The sequence below is a fragment of the Neolamprologus brichardi genome, chromosome 7, assembly GCF_056152115.1.
Source record: "Neolamprologus brichardi isolate AB-2024 chromosome 7, ASM5615211v1, whole genome shotgun sequence".
Classification (NCBI taxonomy): domain Eukaryota; kingdom Metazoa; phylum Chordata; class Actinopteri; order Cichliformes; family Cichlidae; genus Neolamprologus; species Neolamprologus brichardi.
Genome location: NC_142110.1, coordinates 57524689 through 57543397, shown reverse-complemented (window position 1 = coordinate 57543397; position 18709 = coordinate 57524689). Strand labels below are relative to the sequence as shown.

At 39.2% G+C, this 18709-nt stretch overlaps 1 protein-coding gene across 1 annotated transcript in view; it reads left to right on the top strand.

Annotated features, from left to right (window-relative positions):
• LOC148102245 (voltage-dependent N-type calcium channel subunit alpha-1B-like) overlaps positions 1-18709 on the top strand; it is a 224611-nt gene that overhangs the window by 145461 nt on the left and 60441 nt on the right. The window contains exons 28-33 of the mRNA XM_087842717.1: positions 341-468; positions 1649-1745; positions 6765-6870; positions 7361-7468; positions 8670-8779; positions 9577-9758. Coding sequence (XP_087698843.1) covers positions 341-468; positions 1649-1745; positions 6765-6870; positions 7361-7468; positions 8670-8779; positions 9577-9758 — 731 coding nt within the window. The remainder of the gene's footprint in view (positions 1-340; positions 469-1648; positions 1746-6764; positions 6871-7360; positions 7469-8669; positions 8780-9576; positions 9759-18709) is intronic.

Genomic DNA, 18709 nt, shown 5'->3' with positions numbered 1-18709 from the left:
AAACAGTGGAAACAACGGTATTAAGCTTTTTTTGAAGCAGTTTTTATCAGATTTGACTGGGGCAAATATAGATAGATATATTCTAAAGGGAACTGTGGGCATGTTTGCACATGTTTGCAATTACAGTACTTAAGTGTTTTTGCTTAACATCGATAATACTGTGAAGAACTATTTCAACATGTTTACATCAGTATCTTGTCTAGTTAGATAACATTTCATCTGTGAAATCCTAGAATTTAGTGTTAGCTTTTATTAGAATATCATAAAACATAAAAATAAATGTCTGTTATTTTTAATATTTCAAAACAACAGGTCTAACTACCTTATGTCTGTCTTCTAGATGCTGAACCTGTTTGTGGCTGTCATAATGGATAACTTTGAGTATCTGACCAGAGACTCGTCCATCCTGGGGCCTCATCACCTCGATGAGTTTATCCGGGTTTGGGCTGAGTATGACCCAGCTGCGTGGTATGTTCAAGCCTTCATCTGGCCCCAGAGAACAGAATACACAGTAAAGTGAAGGAAAAAACTCTCTAGCCTTACTCCTCTCTCCCCTGTTTGTGACTACGGTGACTGAACAAGGCCTCATTCCTGTACCTTGTTGTTTGCAGTCAGCCCTCTGATAATTATTGGGATTTTGTTTTTTTGTTTATTGTTTTGTTTTGTTTTGTTTTATTTTATTTTGGAAGCTGTCCTGAACGGTTGTTTATTTATGTGCTTGTTCTTTTCCGCAGCGGACGGATTTCCTATAAGGATATGTACAATTTGTTACGCATTATCTCACCCCCCCTTGGCTTAGGGAAGAACTGCCCTAATAGGGTAGCATACAAGGTTTGCAAATACCAGACATTTCCGTCACTAGGGTGCTTTGTGTACCTCTATGCCAAGAGAATTTTAACTGAATGGCTGTGCACCAATGAAATCGCCTTTACACTAGCACTTGCCCCTTCAAACTGTCTGGCTTTGGGTGATGATCCTGGAGTGGAAACAAAGTTTTCAAAGCTGCGGCACTGTCCCAACATGCTGCCTGCCATAAGACTTTCTTCTGTCTGTAATGTTTTAACTGCAGACTGCAATTTACTCTACAAACTGAGCCTTCAAAAGTCTTAAATTCAATTCAGTTATGGCAAATCAAAACCATCAAGAACAATGTGATCTTTTTTGTACATGTCTGCCTCGTGAAAGTTAGGCTATGAGCAACCACAGCAGATTTCAGGCTGGCATTGAAACCTTTGTCTCCGTACACCCTGGTTGTAGTACCAGTGAGATGTCTGCAAGCATGCTGTGGCAGACATCCCCATTACACTGCTCTCATCTCTCTTCCCTTTCATCAGCATCCTGTGTGGGTCTGACCATTGTCCCATTTTTCTCCCCTCCTCCCCTGACTCACTCTTTACCATTCCATGTTTCCTCTCAGGAATCCTGAGCTCCGTAGCGATGCATCCATCCCTGCGCCCTGACACAGTGGCCGAGGATGGCATATACCTTCCATCTCACTCAAGGAAATCTATTAACAACAGATTTCTGTTTTTCCTTTCCATCATTCTGCTGTTTTGTTGATTTCTTTTTATTTATTTTTCCCCTTCTCTAACTTCCCATCCTTCTCTGTTTGCATTCTATTTATGTTTTGATTTCCTACCCTGTGAAGTGGCCGTATCAAGTACCGCGATATGTATCAGATGCTGCTCCACATGTCCCCACCCTTAGGTTTGGGAAAGAAATGTCCGCCAAGAGTCGCCTACAAGGTAGACCCTCCTCTTCCGCCACTTTCTTCCCTCTTCTCAACAATCTTTTTTCCATTGGCGTGAACTCAAGCCAATGTCTTTGCTCTGCACTATTACCACATTTCTTTGTTTTGCTAGTGCTCTGATAGTGCTTGAGTGTAAGTCACTCATCTTTTCTGTCTTACGGTTTTGCTAGTAGTGTCTGCAGCTTTGGGTTAATACCCATCCCTAATTATAAGAACACAGCCCTTAATAAAGAATGCTTGATTAAGATATATAATGTATAAGGAGGGAAATTGCTCCGTTGCATCACTATTTCCTTTCAGTGGTATACCCTAGTTGGGGTTTTATTTTGTGGAGCAGTGAGTTTTGCGTGCGTGCGTTTGTGTGTGTGTGTGCGCGTGCGTATGTGTGTGCAATTATGTATGTCCAGGTGTGTGTGTGTGTGTGTGTGTGTGTGTGTGTGTGTGTGTGTCTAGCTTCTGCTGCTTTTCTGTGGAAGAAATGTTTTGTATATGTGCTTTTGACTCTGTGGTTCTGTCTGTACTGCCCATTTTTTTTCTCTCATTTTTCTGTCATATCATCTCAGTCTGTTCACTGTGTGGAAATATCTGTTGTGTGCATGTGTCTGTGTGTGTTTGTTTCTTTCTTTTTGTGTTAGAATATTAGAGGTGCTAAACCTTGATTTAACCTCTACACTATTTCTAGCTGATCACATTATCTTTATCCGGATAGCCAATCTAAATAATGAAATTTGCATGTTAACACAGGGGCAAATGCAAACAGTGTAGTCATCATCACATTCTAGCTATGCTTTGAGTTATACAGTGACTAAGTTACATTTGAGGAAATCTTTACACTGTGGTCAACTTGTTTACAAGGTTTAAAGACATTGCACTGGAATTTCCAGCAGGATTTCTGTATTGATTACTCAATTACTCAAACATTTCACCAATGTCACAATTATTACCAAAGACAGTCTGAGTAAACTAATAACAGAAAAGGCACATAACAGAGTGGGACTCATGTAGGAGCAAAATGACCATAAAAAAATTCTGAGATTTTTTTTTACACATTTCAATAATTTTTTTCCATATTTGTTAGTAAATTGGCGATCCTCGCCCCATCTTTACTCCTAAAGGACCTTTCTTGGATGCTGCTTTTGTACCAAATCATAATTACAATCACCTGTTGATATCACCTGTTTCAAATCACATCATTATTTAGCCAATTTACCTGATTACTAGCCCTAAATTGCTCCTGTCCCAACCTTTTTTGGAATGTGTTGCAGGTCTGAGTGACAGGTAAGGATGTATATTTACAAATGAAATGAAGCTGACCAAACAAAACGTAAAATATTTTGTGTTCATATTGTCTGCAATGAAATACAAGTCAAAGTCAATTTAGAAATCACTTTCTTTTTTTATTTTCTGTTCGCCTATTTTATTCCAGTTAAAACTCACCTCAGGTAATGTTACATTACATTCATAATGGTTGTACAGTACTAGGCAAAGGTTATAGGCACTTTAAAGAGTCTGGAATCTTTTATGCTCTACAATAACTCTAAAAGGTTACAGTTTGTATTTGTCAGAATAATGAGCCAGGCAGCCAGCACAGTTGAATTCAGTGAAGCTTTGTTAGTTAATTTTCGCTCCAATTATAAGAGCGTGCAAATGCGTAGCCATGTAAACAAAAAATTAAATTAACATCTCACACCACTTACCACTTACCTTGTTGTGTGAATGCCTCACAGCCATTCACACTATTGAGATCCTGTTTCTCTTTATTCTTTATTTTTCCTTTTCTAGTTGCTTCCGTACGTTTTTTGCCACTTAACTAGTCCCTCAGTTTTTATGCCATTATCACCATTCAAATTTTTACAGTTTTTATCAATTCTGCTCTTTCCAGCTCCCATTGAAGTGAATGGCACACCTCCCATAAAACACTCTAAGTGGCATGTTTTTGAACCTTAACTACTTCCACATACTTTCACCTAGAACCACCATTCCACCTTTAAACTATTCTCCTGTTCTTCTGCTACTATTGTCTAATTCAGCTTTTCCATAAGTTCTACCATTTCCCTTAAATTAATTTTTCGCTTTTGTATGAATTATGAGGATTTGCATGGGTTGCTATCGTTGATATGGACTGAGTTAGAGTACGTGCACTCTAAGCTCTGAAACCCTTCTTCATGTACGAACAAACTCCTGTTGCTTACTCAACTTTCGCTGAACCCACACAAATTATACATCAAAACGTAGGTATTTTTGTTGGCTTTAAGACAGTGTCACTATCATTATCGTGCGAGTGACGTTTTTTTCACAATTTGCCTCGAAGTGACACAAGGTCTGAAAACTTCCCATTCAAAGTCTATGGGGAGGTTGTGAAACTCAGAGCTGAAATTCTGTAACTGGAGGCATTTTCAAATCGTCATATCTCCTTAATGAAGCAAAGTTAAGACATGAGGCTTGTGCCAATATATCTTCAGACACTTTGAGTGTACTAAACAGTTTTTACAATTATCTTACCGTTGAGCGATGAATTACGTTTGTTTGAGGGGTGGAAATCTGTCCTTCTCTCAGTTTTCAAACTCTGGAAATGAAGCCGTGTCTTCTCTGGTCATATCTCCGCGACGGAGGTACAAAGACCTATGTACCTCTGTCGCAGTGAAAGTTCACCAAAGTCTGCTGATTCACCCAGTACAAGAATTATGCTTCTATCCCACCTACTTTTTGAGTTACACGACGTTTTGTAACACCAAAAAACGGCATTTTTCGCCTCTCACCGCAATCTAATTCTGACTCCTCATCACTCTGTTTTCTGAGCCTCCCGCCCCTGTTCCAGGTGGCACAATTGGTTATGACACGGGTCTTGGGTTCAATTCCACCTTGTTCCACAGTTTTTTTTTCACTACAAATTAATACACTATCACAGTCCTGTAATTTACATTGCTAATTTATTACAATTCTGCAACGTTTTATAATTTTGGCAGCATTTCTAATATGGACCTCAGATTCTTGTTAATGCTCCATGGCAGAAATACATACAAGTACACAGCCTGATGAAGCAGACAGAAGAAGTACCTCTGATTGGTGGACTGAAATTGAGCAGAACCAGGTTGTTCTGCCTCTTTTCAGCAGAAGGTTCAGCGTTTTCACCTCTTATCAGCACAAATCTCAGCCTCTTCTGCTTTTTTTTAATAAGAATTTTCAGCTTTTTCACCTTTTTTCAGTTACGTGAGAACCAGTTTGGCTCAATGAGTAGCTGAAAAAATTTCAGCCTCTTCTGCTCTTTCAGAAGAATTTCAGCTTTTCACCTCTTTTCAGCACAATTTCAGCCTTTTCACCTTTTTCTAGCATACAGTTCTGCTTCTTCACCTCTTTTCACAACAATTCAGCTTCTTCAGCCCTCTGCATATTTTTTCTCTCATCATATCTCTCGTTGAGACAAGAACTGCTATGGCTCAGTGAGATGAACAGCTGCTGTGAGATCTGTTGGTGCAGGTTTGAATCCTACTTGTGGCTGTTAGCACACTTCTGCTCTGCTTGCATGCACTCTGCTTTAGTGACACTGTTCAGTGTACCCTTTTAAATAAAGCAGTTTTCTTCTTATTCTGCTGTTTTCAGATTCCACTACAAGGCATTCGCAGGAAATGCAACTTTTTCTAGTTTTTAACTGTTTGCCACTTTTTTGGATGGATGGACCTTTTGCGCATTAATATACCGTTTCTTTAATGATACACTGGAATGCTTTTTTTTTTTTCAAGATTCTTCAAAACTTGAAAATGCTCTGCCTTTAGATTTATGTTTATGTTTTTTTTAGCTTGTAAGCTTTGCCTTTGAGACCAGCTCTGCAATAAAAAGGGTACGCGGAGATAGTGAAACAATTTTAACACTCCCTGGATTGTACTTATACCTACTACCTGAAAAAGTTTGTTATGCCTAAAAGTAAATGTAAAAAAATACCCATGTTATAATTAGCCATAAAAAATTACAGCTCTATTAACTGCTAAATGCAAGAAGGATTGAACATGACCTAATGTGCTGAAAAGCATTGGAGCGGCTCTGCTGAACAAACACCATTTTCAAATGGTTATTTTTCTGCAAAAAATAATTATTTAATTGCATAAAGGACAAAAGATATGTTGCTACAGGTAAATCTTTAATAGGTCAATGACTTCTGTTATTGTTAGAGTGGTTTGAGTTAAGGATTTTTTCTTTCTAGCTGATTGTGCAGCCTATAATTGTGTGTACATGTGCTAAAGTGAGTGTGTGACCATGTGTAAAAAGGCCTGAGTGTGTGTATATGTTTGGCCCTCAGTTCTCCATCCCCGTTTCATTCTGACTCTGGTCTTCTTATTCTCTGCACTGCCACTGATAGCACATGTAGGTGAATGCTTTTTGTGTTCAGGGGAGCTCAACTCTTACAGCAACAATCCCATAGCATCCTTTATGCAAATAGTGGTTCCATTAATCAGAATCAGAATCAGAAACTTTATTGTCATTGTCACAGGTGTATAAACCAAGTCTTCCTGCTAAGTCTGATCAAGCTTGGCGGAATTAACTCTTTGATGCTAGCATCCACTGTACATGTAGAGCATACTCAGCTTCTCAACTCCAAACTGATGATTGCTGCGATGGCAACCACAGAGTCGAGCTCCTGCGACTGTTGAAGCACCTTCATGGTTATGTGTTACATGCCTTCTCTCGCCTTTTTTTCGGTCAATGTCAGTCTTGCACCAGTGCCCTTTGACTTGCAACATAGTGCATACTGTAGCTAGTAGCAGTGTATGTCAATGTCTAGTTTGTCTCCTGTATATTCTCGTAGAGAAGGCTTTTTGTGTGCTGAAATATATCTCTGGAGCATTTCATCAATCTAGAGAAACTTGCACATAATAAACCAAATTTAGCAAAGAACCTGAATCATTTGAGGGGATAGGATCACTTCAGCACACAGACTGATTTCTCTGGGTGAATTTTATGTTTTTATTAAACAGTTTGCTATGATCAGTGACCTAATGTCTCTTTGTCTAACCCTCAGCGCCTCGTCAAAATGAATATGCCTATTGCTGATGACAACACAGTTCACTTTACCTCCACTCTGATGGCACTGATTCGCACAGCACTGGAGATCAAGTTGGCGTCAGGTTAGAGGCACATAATTATACACTGATAACACTGTGTAGACCCAAAATGGTCTAAGTAATCTTCAATGTTAACCTTATCTTTGGAGCAAAGCAAAAATGACAGTGGGGGGGGGGGGGGGGGGGGGGATAAATAGTTTTTGATGTGTGTCAGTTAGAATTATTACTTTTTTGTCCCCTGACTGCCAACACTTGGGAAAACATTTTTTGAGCCTGGTTCTGCCAGAGGTTTCTTCCTGTTAAAAGGGAGTTTTTCCTTCCCACTGTCGCCAAAGTGAGGAGATTGTCTGATTGTTGGGGTTTCTCTGTATTATTGTTGGATCTTTACCTTACAATATTAAACGCCTTGAGGTGACGGTCATTATGATTTGGTGCTATATACATTTAAGTGAATTGAAAGAACCAACATTTTCTGATTGCACAGAGTTAAGGTTATCACTATTATGACAAGAGGTTGAGTCTCTTTTAATCTCTCTTGATTTTGTACTTGTAGGAATGGTAGCCCAGCGATTATGTGATGCAGAGTTAAAAAAGGAATTGTCCACAGTTTGGCCCAACCTTTCCCAAAAGACCATGGACCTGTTGGTCACACCACATAAACGTAAGCAAATTATCAGAATTTTAATTTTCTATTCATCTATAGATGACATACATAAAAAAGTAGTCTTTTTCTTTTTTTTAAATTGTGGCACTTAGAGTTGATGCTAAAGAGAAAATTAGTACAAATAATTAATTGACTTTTAATTGAACATTATAATACCATTTCCAGACTCCTTTCATAATGTCCTTTCATAATACTATATTCATATTATATTCATAATACTCTTTAGTACACTATAGTATTAATACTCTGACTAGCAATTTTATATGATGGATTATGCAGAAAAAATTGAATTGGGCTGAAAGGTCTATTACATTGTTAAGTATTCAGGTTGTGTGTCATGTTTTTAAAAAGTAACTGAGTAATAAAGTAACTAATTACTTTTGAAAATAAGTAATTAGTGAATTAACAACATCCATTTGTTGGTGAAGTAATCAGTAATTAGTAAAAAATTTTCAAGCAATTTGACCAACACTGGTCATCATGACTTTAAAATTTTCTGACCCAAGGTGCAGACAGTGACTACAATCAAGTATAGGTTTAATTTAAAAAGGCAACGGGCAAACAAGGCTTAGGAGTAGGTACCAATTAGCAGGTGGAGAGCTGTGGTGAGTGGCAGGTTTTCAGTGGAGAGTGGGCAGGTAGGCAATTTGCAGTTAAGTCAATGAATCCATAGGAAGTGGTGGGCTATGAGAGTGACAAAGGCTTATAACCAGCTGTGAACTACTGACTCCTCAAGGGAAGAGAGGATGGCTTTCCAAGTGATGGAGGACAGACTTCAGCTGGTCCACAGCTGGTCCTTAAATATACTGCCATAAAAAGTAGATGCACAGCAGCTGTGAAAGCTTTTTCACCCAAAAGGTATCCCTAAACCACCCTATAGTGTGAGTCACTGTGTGCATGTGGCCATCCAAGACTTACTTTACAGTTGATTTTTGTTGCCACCTTTTGCCAAGATGTGATCACCAGATACTGCAACTACAAAAAGGCATTTTGACTCAGTAGTGATTGTTCTGCTTTTCTTTTTTTTAGTTACTTACTGTAAATTAACAAACTTGTTCACCATAAGAATTCCCTTTTCTTTAAACCATTAGGGAGACATGCAGTGCACAGAGATGCATTGAAATAAGAAGGAATGAGTCAGTTACTACTTCTTTTTATGTCTTGTCATTTCTTAAATAATTTCTTCTCACCTCCTCAGCCAATGAGCTCACAGTAGGGAAGGTTTATGCAGCCTTGATGATCTTTGACTACTATAAGCAGAATCGAGCTAGGAGACTGCAGCAGCAACAGAGCGCTTTGGGCTCCCAGGTACAACACCCTCATTACATATGCAGACATGCAAGGAAGTACACACACAATGGATGGAGTTCAAATCTAGATGCATGGGCCCACATACATGCTTGCAAACTTGCACACTTTGAATGTATGCTGCATGTAAACACACATGCACAGAAGATACTTTGTGTTCACTAGTAATTCACTGGTAATTTGCAAAAGCTATCATCTGTTTCCCCAATTTATTATTTTTAATATAGAAGTACCAGGAGAGTTGTTACTTGCTGTTGTTGTATTAATCTTTTAACAGTTACAAGGATAACATCAACCTATCTGCGGCCAAGGTCGAGTAAATTCTCATACATTTTGGCATTAATTTATCTGTAAAAACCTTCTGAACCTTCTGAGTGTGCCAAGTGGGCAGAAATTCTATAGAAAAGGGACAGACATGTTCTAAATAGGGGAAATGGTAACCAAACCTAAACCTTAACCCTAATTTTTGAGGGGTCACCAGTAACCTAGTGGATGTTAAATGCTTAATGACACTCTTGTCAGTTTCAGTCAGACAATTGACAATCAGTCAATCAGAGAATTTGGCTGCTGACAGATGTTTATCAGCAACTTTGCACGTATACCCTACTCGTGCATGTTTCCACACTCCCACATGCACATAGATATATTGCAAACAAGCATGACTACAAGCAAAGAATATTGTGGCCTAAGTCTCCACATCCAGCCCTGAGTGCCTGTTGTCAGACCTGGGTCCAGCAATATTCTGCCTGCTGCCTCTGGATTTCTTCAGCATGTTGCCATCCGTCTCTCCTCCACAGTGCAAGGTCGGGGCTCTATTTAAGCCATTGCTGCCTCTGACTCACATACAGGAGAAAGACCTCCCTAAGATGTTAAACAGTGTGGAGCCTCCCAGCATGCTTAGGTACCAGCCTAAATCCCATGCCAAGTCTCATCCACAGACCAGACCTAGCTCCAACTCCCTCAACAATGGAGGCACTCTGTAAGTTCAATACTTCAGGAAAAACGCATAACAGATTCTTTTTTATATTCTGCTTGTGGTGTCTTGTGATCCTGTATTGAATAAGCAGATAGATGGATGGATGATAGATGGAGTTGTGCTGCTTAACCCTATAATGCCCTTTGTTTCATATTTGATACATGAGTTTCTGAGACTTCTATCTAATCAACATGATCAATACTTGCCATAATTTCAATGCTATAATGTTATGGGAAAAAATATTTTTTTGTGTGAAATTAACATTGTTGTTAACATAACGTTGCCAAAAATGCCCAGTGTCACAAATGCAATAAAAAAATATATCATAACTATATCATAAAATTATATAGTAAACAACAAGATATAGCAAAAAATGTAGGTTTTGTTATAAAGGTTATTAAGTGTGCCTATGCCAAGAGGCACACTTATTACTATTTCTCGGATTTATTATTAAGTGTGCCTATGCCAAGAGGCACACTTATTACTTTGTGCGGCTGGATCTGGAATGGTGTGCTATGACTTTTGGTGTTTATGACTTTTATAGTTTTTTAAATATTAATATTTTAGTGCATATTTTCCCGTGCTTATCTGTCGCACAGTTTTGAGACAAGGGTCATATATGTTATATCATTTTGTGCGGCTGGATCTGGATTAGTATGCTATGACTTTTGGTGTTTATGACTTTTATAGTTTTTTAAATATTTAGATTTTAGTGCAAATTGGGAAAGATTCATCTTTTGGCGCCATTGAAACAGACTTCATGCTGGGAGTAGTACGGCCTGTCTAGTAGTGATGTGCGATACCACTGATTTCCTTTCCGATCCGATACCAAGTAATATTCAGGGTGGTATCGACGATACTGATCCGATACCGATACTTTGTACAAAAACTTATTTTATTTATTGTATCTCAAATTATAGCGTCATAATGATTACAGGACATCAGATTACTTGTTCTTATCACTTAATAATGCAGAGTTCATCATACAGAAATAAAAATCTGAAGTTGTGCTATTTGAACACCTTGCCTGCCTGCAGCACTAAAGGACTCTGTGAGAGACGTCTGTCTCGCCCTAGCAGCACCTGTCCCTCTCTTCCTCTTCAGTTCACCTCAACATACACGCCTCATATTCTGTGATATGATTTACTCTGAGGTGTTTGACGAGGTTAGTGATGTTGCCACAACCATACATGCCAACCCTCCCGATTTTTCCGGGAGAATCCCGGAGCCACCATTCTCTCGAATTTCCACCTGGACAACAAAATTGAAAAACCATATCGCAGAATTCATAGCGCGGCCCAGCCAATTCGCTACTCGGGTTAAACATGATATATAAGTCACTTTGATAACTTAAAAATGTTATTGTTTGGCTTTTTCAGTGTTTTATTTGTTCGTGAGTAAATCGGTTTGGCTGAGATTAAATTTATTAGATTAGATTAAATTAAATTTAACTTTATTAATCCATCGGGTGGGTTCCTCCGGGGTTTTCACACAGCTGAATAAACATCAAACAGAAAACTAATTAAAGAAAGTGTGGGACGGTCGAGGGTTTACGCCAGCGCCCGGTTATATTTTAGATAGCAAGGACCAGACGGCAGTTTCACTCCACCGAGGGAGCTTGTGACGTACTACCCGGCTTTCTTTAGACCACGAAGGCCGGGTCCTCAGGTGGAAGCTGCCTCTGAATTTGGACACCCCCGCTGTTTCCGGGCCGGCCAATAATAACGGTGACATTTAACGTATTTTATCCGATAAATAAACACTGTAAAATATATTTATCACCCCCCCCAACAGCCCTTTTGAATGTCTCCCTAATTCTGAGGTCTCAAGGTTGGGAAAGTATGGCCACAACACCTCACTCTTGGAGCACTTTTTTTGCCACATGTATCGCAAACCATGACTCAGCTGTTTGCGGAGGTAAAATACGTCCGCACAATTACGCTCAGTCATTGTTGTGAGTGCGCGCGCCAAGGGGCTGCGAGACATTTATACAGCCGTATTTCGCACATGACTATGAAAGGCGGAAGAGGAAGTAGTTCCTTTGAATGTAGACAATCCGAATGTTATAGTTTCTTTCCACTGTGTTCCTGTTAATGATAAACTACAAATTAACCCTAAATTACTAAAATATCGATATTTTAATGTGAGAATCGATTCTAGAACATAAATGACTGGTATCGGAGGAATCGATATTTCAGGATCGATCTGCACATCACTACTGTCTAGCCTTATTTGGATTACCGTAGTGATGACAATATCAACGGCGCGCACAGCGTTGCTGCTTTCAGGAGCCATTGGAAGTTTAAAGGTTGCGCGAACCATTGAATACTTACGGTAAGCGAAAGGATGTATGCTTGGTGGAAAACTCCAAATCCCACAATTCATAGTACGCCTCTACCGAGTGAAACAATGGCGGCTGCCACCTCGTTTTTATATTCCTCTTATTCGTGTTTCTAGGTCACAAAATAAACTTTTAAGATATTTTCAGGCGAGAATGTAGTTGTGTAAACTTCAAATATCTGCTCGTTTTATCAAGAAGTCCCATATTAGCAACAGTTTTCTCACGATGTTACTTCTAGCGCCGCATGGCAGCTAGCCGGCTAGCTGGCTAGCGCGGCTTGGCTGACACCCAGGCTGGGCTGGCTGACACCCAGGCCGGCTCACGCTCTCGTTTCACCCCCTAGTCTTTCGTGATCACTCTTGGTTGGCTGCTGGACTTGGACTGGGCTGGTGATTCATTTATTCATTTTAGTAACAGTAAAAACAGTGAAAGGTGGTGGATTGTCCAGATGCTGTTCGATGTGGAAAAAATAAGTTGTTTTGTGGTGGCTAACGCGGAGCTACAACAGAGGGCAGCTAGCCACCGGTGTATGACAGAAAGGAGATGGGGGGGGGGGGGGGGGGGGGGGAAGAGAGATGCGAGGTGGCCGCGAGCGACTGGCCCTTGCTTACACCGAGAGCGGTTCTCTGTCTCGTTTCACCCCTCTCTCTGGTACGAGTGTCCGGTGAACTGAATGTCAGGTAAGATGTTATGTATATTTTTGTTGTGCTGACTTTTTACAATCAGTTACAATAAGTCGTACTGCGCGCTAGCTAGCATGACAGATTTTCTATACAGCTGGGTGGGTGCTGTGTTACTGATGGTGAACTTTATTGTATTCATAAGGTTAGTTAGTAGAGTTGCCAACCGTCCCGTGCAAACGGAATCATCCCGCATTCAGAGAAAATATTAGCAATTCGTATTGAGCTGAAAAGGAACACAGTTTGTCCCGTACTTCAGGTAGAACAGAAGAATACACAAAGCTGGATTTATTCTGTCGTTATGCAGCCTCCCCTGTCATTCTCTCGCCTGTTGCAACTTCAATCATGAAACTGATCAATGATGGGCTTTGATCTCTTGTTTGTTTATCGCGCTAAACAACAGCTGCACGTTTAAGCTTGATCAGCTGCTGTTAGAATTTATTTGATATTAATTTCTAGTATCAGCTGATGTTTGCTGGAGCCACAGCTGTAAAGGCGGCTGGTTGGAACCAGGAGATGTCCTCACTGAATCATCAGAGCTGAACTGGAGATGGAGAAACAGGTGACATGAATGAGTTGAAGGGAAGTTATGAACTGTTTCTGAGAGACAGCTGGTAACTGTGCAGGGGCGGATCTAGCAAAGCTTTTGCCAGGGGGCCAGGTAGGGCATTCACAGGGAAAGGGGGGCACAAAGATACTTTTCTTTCTTACTCTCATATAAAATATTTAGCTTTTATTAAGTAGTTATCTGAATCTTACAACCAAAGTTTGTATAACAATACACAAGATTGGCTGTAGACCATTGTTAATCATTCAGAACACTGTGTAAAAATAACAAAAAACAAAAAGTGAATGCAAAAGTGCACAAATATTTATTTTACATGTTTGATGTGTGTGGCGCGGCGTGGACTGCAGTGCCGCTGCAGGGGAGGTGGACCCACCTGAGCGGCATCTGCAATCACGCCTCTCAGGCATAAAGTCTGTGCTTTCTCAGCTGTTCTTTTTTTTTGGTATGTGTTGGGCTGTGAGATGAAAAGCTACAGCCGGCTGTGTGGGTACAGTAACCATGTGTGAAAAGTGGTCAATAAAGTAATGCTACAAAGCGTGTACATGCAAACATTGCCGGGTCTGCCGTGGTACAATGGGACTTCTGCTCATGAACCTCTGTGCACAGCGTCTGCAAATCGGGGCTGTACGAAGTCACCTCATCTTTACACAAAACTTTAAGCTGTCATCTGTGAGGCGCGAGCGGTGTTTGTTTTTACCATAGTTCATGGTGGACAATGGCTGCTCTGGTGAGTTTTGCTCTCTGTAGCCGTATGAATGGCAAACTACACTGATTAGCAGCGGCATAGGCACACTTAAAATTTCTTCTGAAATTTTCGCTTTCTAGTTAAACATCTCAGTTCCAAAAAATCAGAATTTTCTGGCTATTTTTGATGGGTTGGGTCTTAAACTTAGGTAAAAGATCTGATTACTTCTTTCATAACTGCATGCATTTATGTTGCAGTGGCCCTGCAGAGTTTATTCTGCTATGCCAGTCTTCTATAAAATTGTGTGAAGGTCATAGTGGAGAGAAAATCAAAACTGAAATAAATGTAATACTTTTATGTGCACATTCTTTTTACTCCAGTACCTTCTTTGCCTCTAGGAGGTATTTGCCAGTAAAATTAATGGCTTCATAGACAATAGCTACTTATTTTAAAACTAAATAAACTAATGTACTGTCTTAGTCTACTGACAAATGCAAGAAGACATTTTACTGATGAGCAAAGGGCTGTTTGTTGTGTTTTAGCATTAGTTTAGCATCATACTACAGCACATACTCAGCTCTGTAACCCATTGTGAAGCCGGAGCTGTTAACCTATGGAACGCCAGGACTGCCATAATGAATTAATTAAATACACCATTAAATAATTAATTAAATGTGTCAATAATTAATTAAAATGGGAAATAATTAATTAAATAAATAGTTATGACACATGTAATTAATTAATTATTGACACATTTAATTAATTATTTATGTATTTCACATTTTAATTAATTATGGACACATTTAATTAATTATTTAATGATATATTTATTTATTTCATTTTGGCAGTCCTGGCGCCTGGCTCTCATCATGAAATAATTTTATCTGTCAACCTCACCCATCAAACGCAGGGGGCGGGGTTAACGCTGCCCATGCAGCTTCTCTAACATTTGATTGGTTGCCGTGCAAAGTAAGTCAAAACAGGTCGATCCTAGATAATCGATTGCTTGTGTAGACTTGGGGCAGCCAGGTATCCCAGAATGCATTTCAAATCACAGGCAGCAATGTTGGTGGTGTAGTTTTAAAATACCCCGTTTTTCTGTCACCAACTACACTTTTAACAGTGTTTTAGCCGCGAATGTCGCGCAGTAATCTTCACATGTCTGGTCAGGTTGTCAACATAGAACATGTTTGCAAAGGTGCTCAGATGTTTTCAGAGATTTCAGTAGCTCTGCTAACAGTCAGCATGCAGAGTGCACCGAGGGGGTTACGTTAACCGGTTTGTTTACATATTCCACTCTCCGTGTTCCACGTGTTGCATTCGCAGATTCTCATTTTCACCGAACGATCGTCTCTTTCCACCTGGTCTTGTGTCTCTGTGCTTCCGTAACATAAAGAACGAGCTGACATTTTTCTCACGAAACCAGCGATCAGCTCAACAGACCCTCAGTTTACCTGCATGCATCCTCCTCCTCACCTGTCAGCTGTTTAACACCTGCTGCTAATTCAAGAAACACGCCCACGTTACCTGGTGATAGTCACAGTTTAATTGGGCAGCCGGTGCTCGATATTACGCAACGTCAGCACATTTTTCTGCACAAGATAAGTAAATATAGTTTTTCCCGAGCGCAGAGCTGCTGGAGCTTGTTTCCCAACAGAGCACTTTATAGGCGAACCCACTTCATCAGCGGCTGATGTCCAATCACCGGCACAGCTTTGAAACCTCACCTGAGTTTTAGCTCTCAGTGGTTAAACGCTGGACTTAATTCACTCAGGTTCTGTCTGTCGGGTCACGTTTACTTGGCTGTTTTATTTACAACTGAGCAAATCGGTTTGGCTGAGGTTAAAGTTACGTTTCAGAACTGCACAGTTTTACAGACGTTTAATGGTTCACTGGCACATGTGTTAGACTGAACTATTTATCTGGTGTGTTTTGGATTTAACAGTAAATTTTGAGATTAAACTGACTTTTAAAATGTTTTTATACAAAGAGGAAAGAGAAGGCGCATTTCCACCGAGAGGAGCAGAGTTTCCAACTACATGTTCATAATGCAGACTCCAACCTGGACAGAAATATTATATCATCTGTTTTTTAATAGGTTTTCTAAGCACCAGCGATCTGTTAGAATTTTTAGAGTTTACTTAACTAAAAATAAATGAGGTTAACATATAATTTGTGTGATTTTTTCTCTCTCTCTCTTTTTATTTATTTTTTTGCTTTTTCGGTCATGTTATGTTTAACTGTCAAAGGTTTGTTACAAACTATGAAACACATGGTGCAGACTTCTGGATGTTAGAAGAAAACTAATACTGCTAATAAGGCAGGAAGGTGTCCTTTAAAACTAAACATGTTAGTAGGACTTTAGTATTTATATCATAGTTTATGAAATAGCACGTGTATTTCAGTAATAGCCTACTGATTTCAGTGTAGTGGTGAACAGTCACACAGCTCACGTGGGTGTTATCTGTGATACTCCTTAACTATAATTTATCCAGGTTAACTTCAGTTAACTCTGAGCGGCTGGATCGACGGAGGTCAGACAACAATTTTACATGTATGATCTTAAAACAGGACACAGCCATTATCCGTCCTGGCCTTATATCAAATGTGAACGCAGACGGAGTCTATGTTTGACGATTGCTTTATATCTAATCTTCCTCTCAAACATTTAAACAGTCTGCAGCTGAGGGAATACAAACTCAAATTGTTGGAACAGGTTTGCTCGTTTCTTGCGTTCATTTGGTAATTTATTAAATGTATAACTGTTATAACTGCTGAGTCTCTTACGCTGATGAAAATGCAGAAAACACAGATCACGAACACCTGTTCAACCAATCACTTTCATTCCACTTTCACAAACTGACGGTTCATCTACAGTGTTGCGTTAGACTGCTATATTTGTGTGTTCTTTATGCTGTAGATGTTCACGTCTCTGGAATAGTTGGCAGTATTAAGGATGCTTTTCTGTAAAATCATATTGATATGAGCCGTGAATTATTCGTAGATGACAGTTAGATTAGTCAGCTGGGAAACTCTGTGTTACCTCAGAGAGCTGAAGATATCGTGGATATGCTGACCTCGCTCTGTGGTGTACAGGTCCATTTACCCTCATGATTAATATTCACAATAAAAATATTAGCCGAACATCATGAAGTCTGTATGTGTGTCATAGTTTCGAACAACCTTTGTACAGTTAAAGCCAGCAGTTACTACATGACGGAAACACCAACGTTATCTCTTTTATGCGTTTATACACAGGTCACGCTGATTACTGAACAAAAACAGATCAGCTGTTAATCGAATTTATTTGCTCTCTCTCCTCCTTAAACATGTTTTTAATGTTAGTTATAATTCAGAATTGGCGACTGAAACATGTATGACGAACATCAGGAAATAAAACCCTGATAAATATAACCTCAGTAAAAGAAGCCCGTGTCAGCGGGGGTTATTACAGCTGTGTACCGGGGCCTGAGCTTTGTCGGTGGTAATAACAGCTCGTTTGCTTGCGAGGCGAGCGGGTCTATCCACGCTTTGCCGTGAGACTGGGCAGACATCTCCGAAATCATCGAAGCACTTTTGCAAAGAGGCTCTATCTTGACAAACCGACCAGACACATGAAGATTAAACCACTACATTCTCGGCTAAAAAAATATTAAAACTGTATTTGGTGACACACACAAACAGGGTTTTCAAAGTTCAGTTCTGTTAGTTTCCACATGCTGGTTGTTGCGTGCTAAAAACAATGGCCACCAGGCCAAAGCAATGGTTTTGAGTCGATCAGCGTTAACCCCGCCCCCTGAGTTTGATGGGTGAGGTTGACAGATAAAATTATTTCATGATGAGAGCCAGGCGCCAGGACTGCCAAAATGAAATAAATAAATATATCATTAAATAATTAATTAAATGTGTCAATAATTAATTAAAATGTTAAATACATAAATAATTAATTAAATGTGTCAATAAATAATTAATTAAATGTGTCAATAATTAATTAAATGTGTCAATAATTAATTAAAATGTGAAATTCATAAATAATTAATTAAATGTGTCAATAATTAATTAATTACATGTGTCATAACTATTTATTTAATTAATTAATTCCATTTTAATTAATTATTGACACATTTAATTAATTATTTAATGGTGTATTTAATTAATTCATTATGGCAGTCCTGGCGTTCCATTTTAACCCACCATAAAAATTTTGATGTAACCTTATGTGTATTCCTCAGCTTTTTAAACTTCTGCCACGTTTATTATGAGCATCCCCTAGTGTAATAAGAAAAAGCATTATAGGTTTTGAGATCACCAAAATCACATTGATATATTATTACAAGTAAGTAAATCCGGTTTACCTGTGAGTGTGTGTCAGTTCTTCAAAGTACAAATGGTGCGTTGCAGACCAACTTTCTTATTTGAGACCTGGTTCTTGCAAAAAATTTAAATCTTAAAGTTAGATGTAAAGGAAGTTTTTGGATGTGAGATCCGTGAGCTCATCTTTGGGAAATCTTCTAAAAATCTGATTGCTTTTACCACTTAAAGAATATGAAATGACCCAGTTGACTAAAAGGCCTGAAAGACAATGGGAAATTATAGTGGAGTTATAGCTGTTGTATAATATAGCTGTTTAATTAACAAGAAATAATGCTAATTGATCAATGTGTCAGATATCCTAAAATA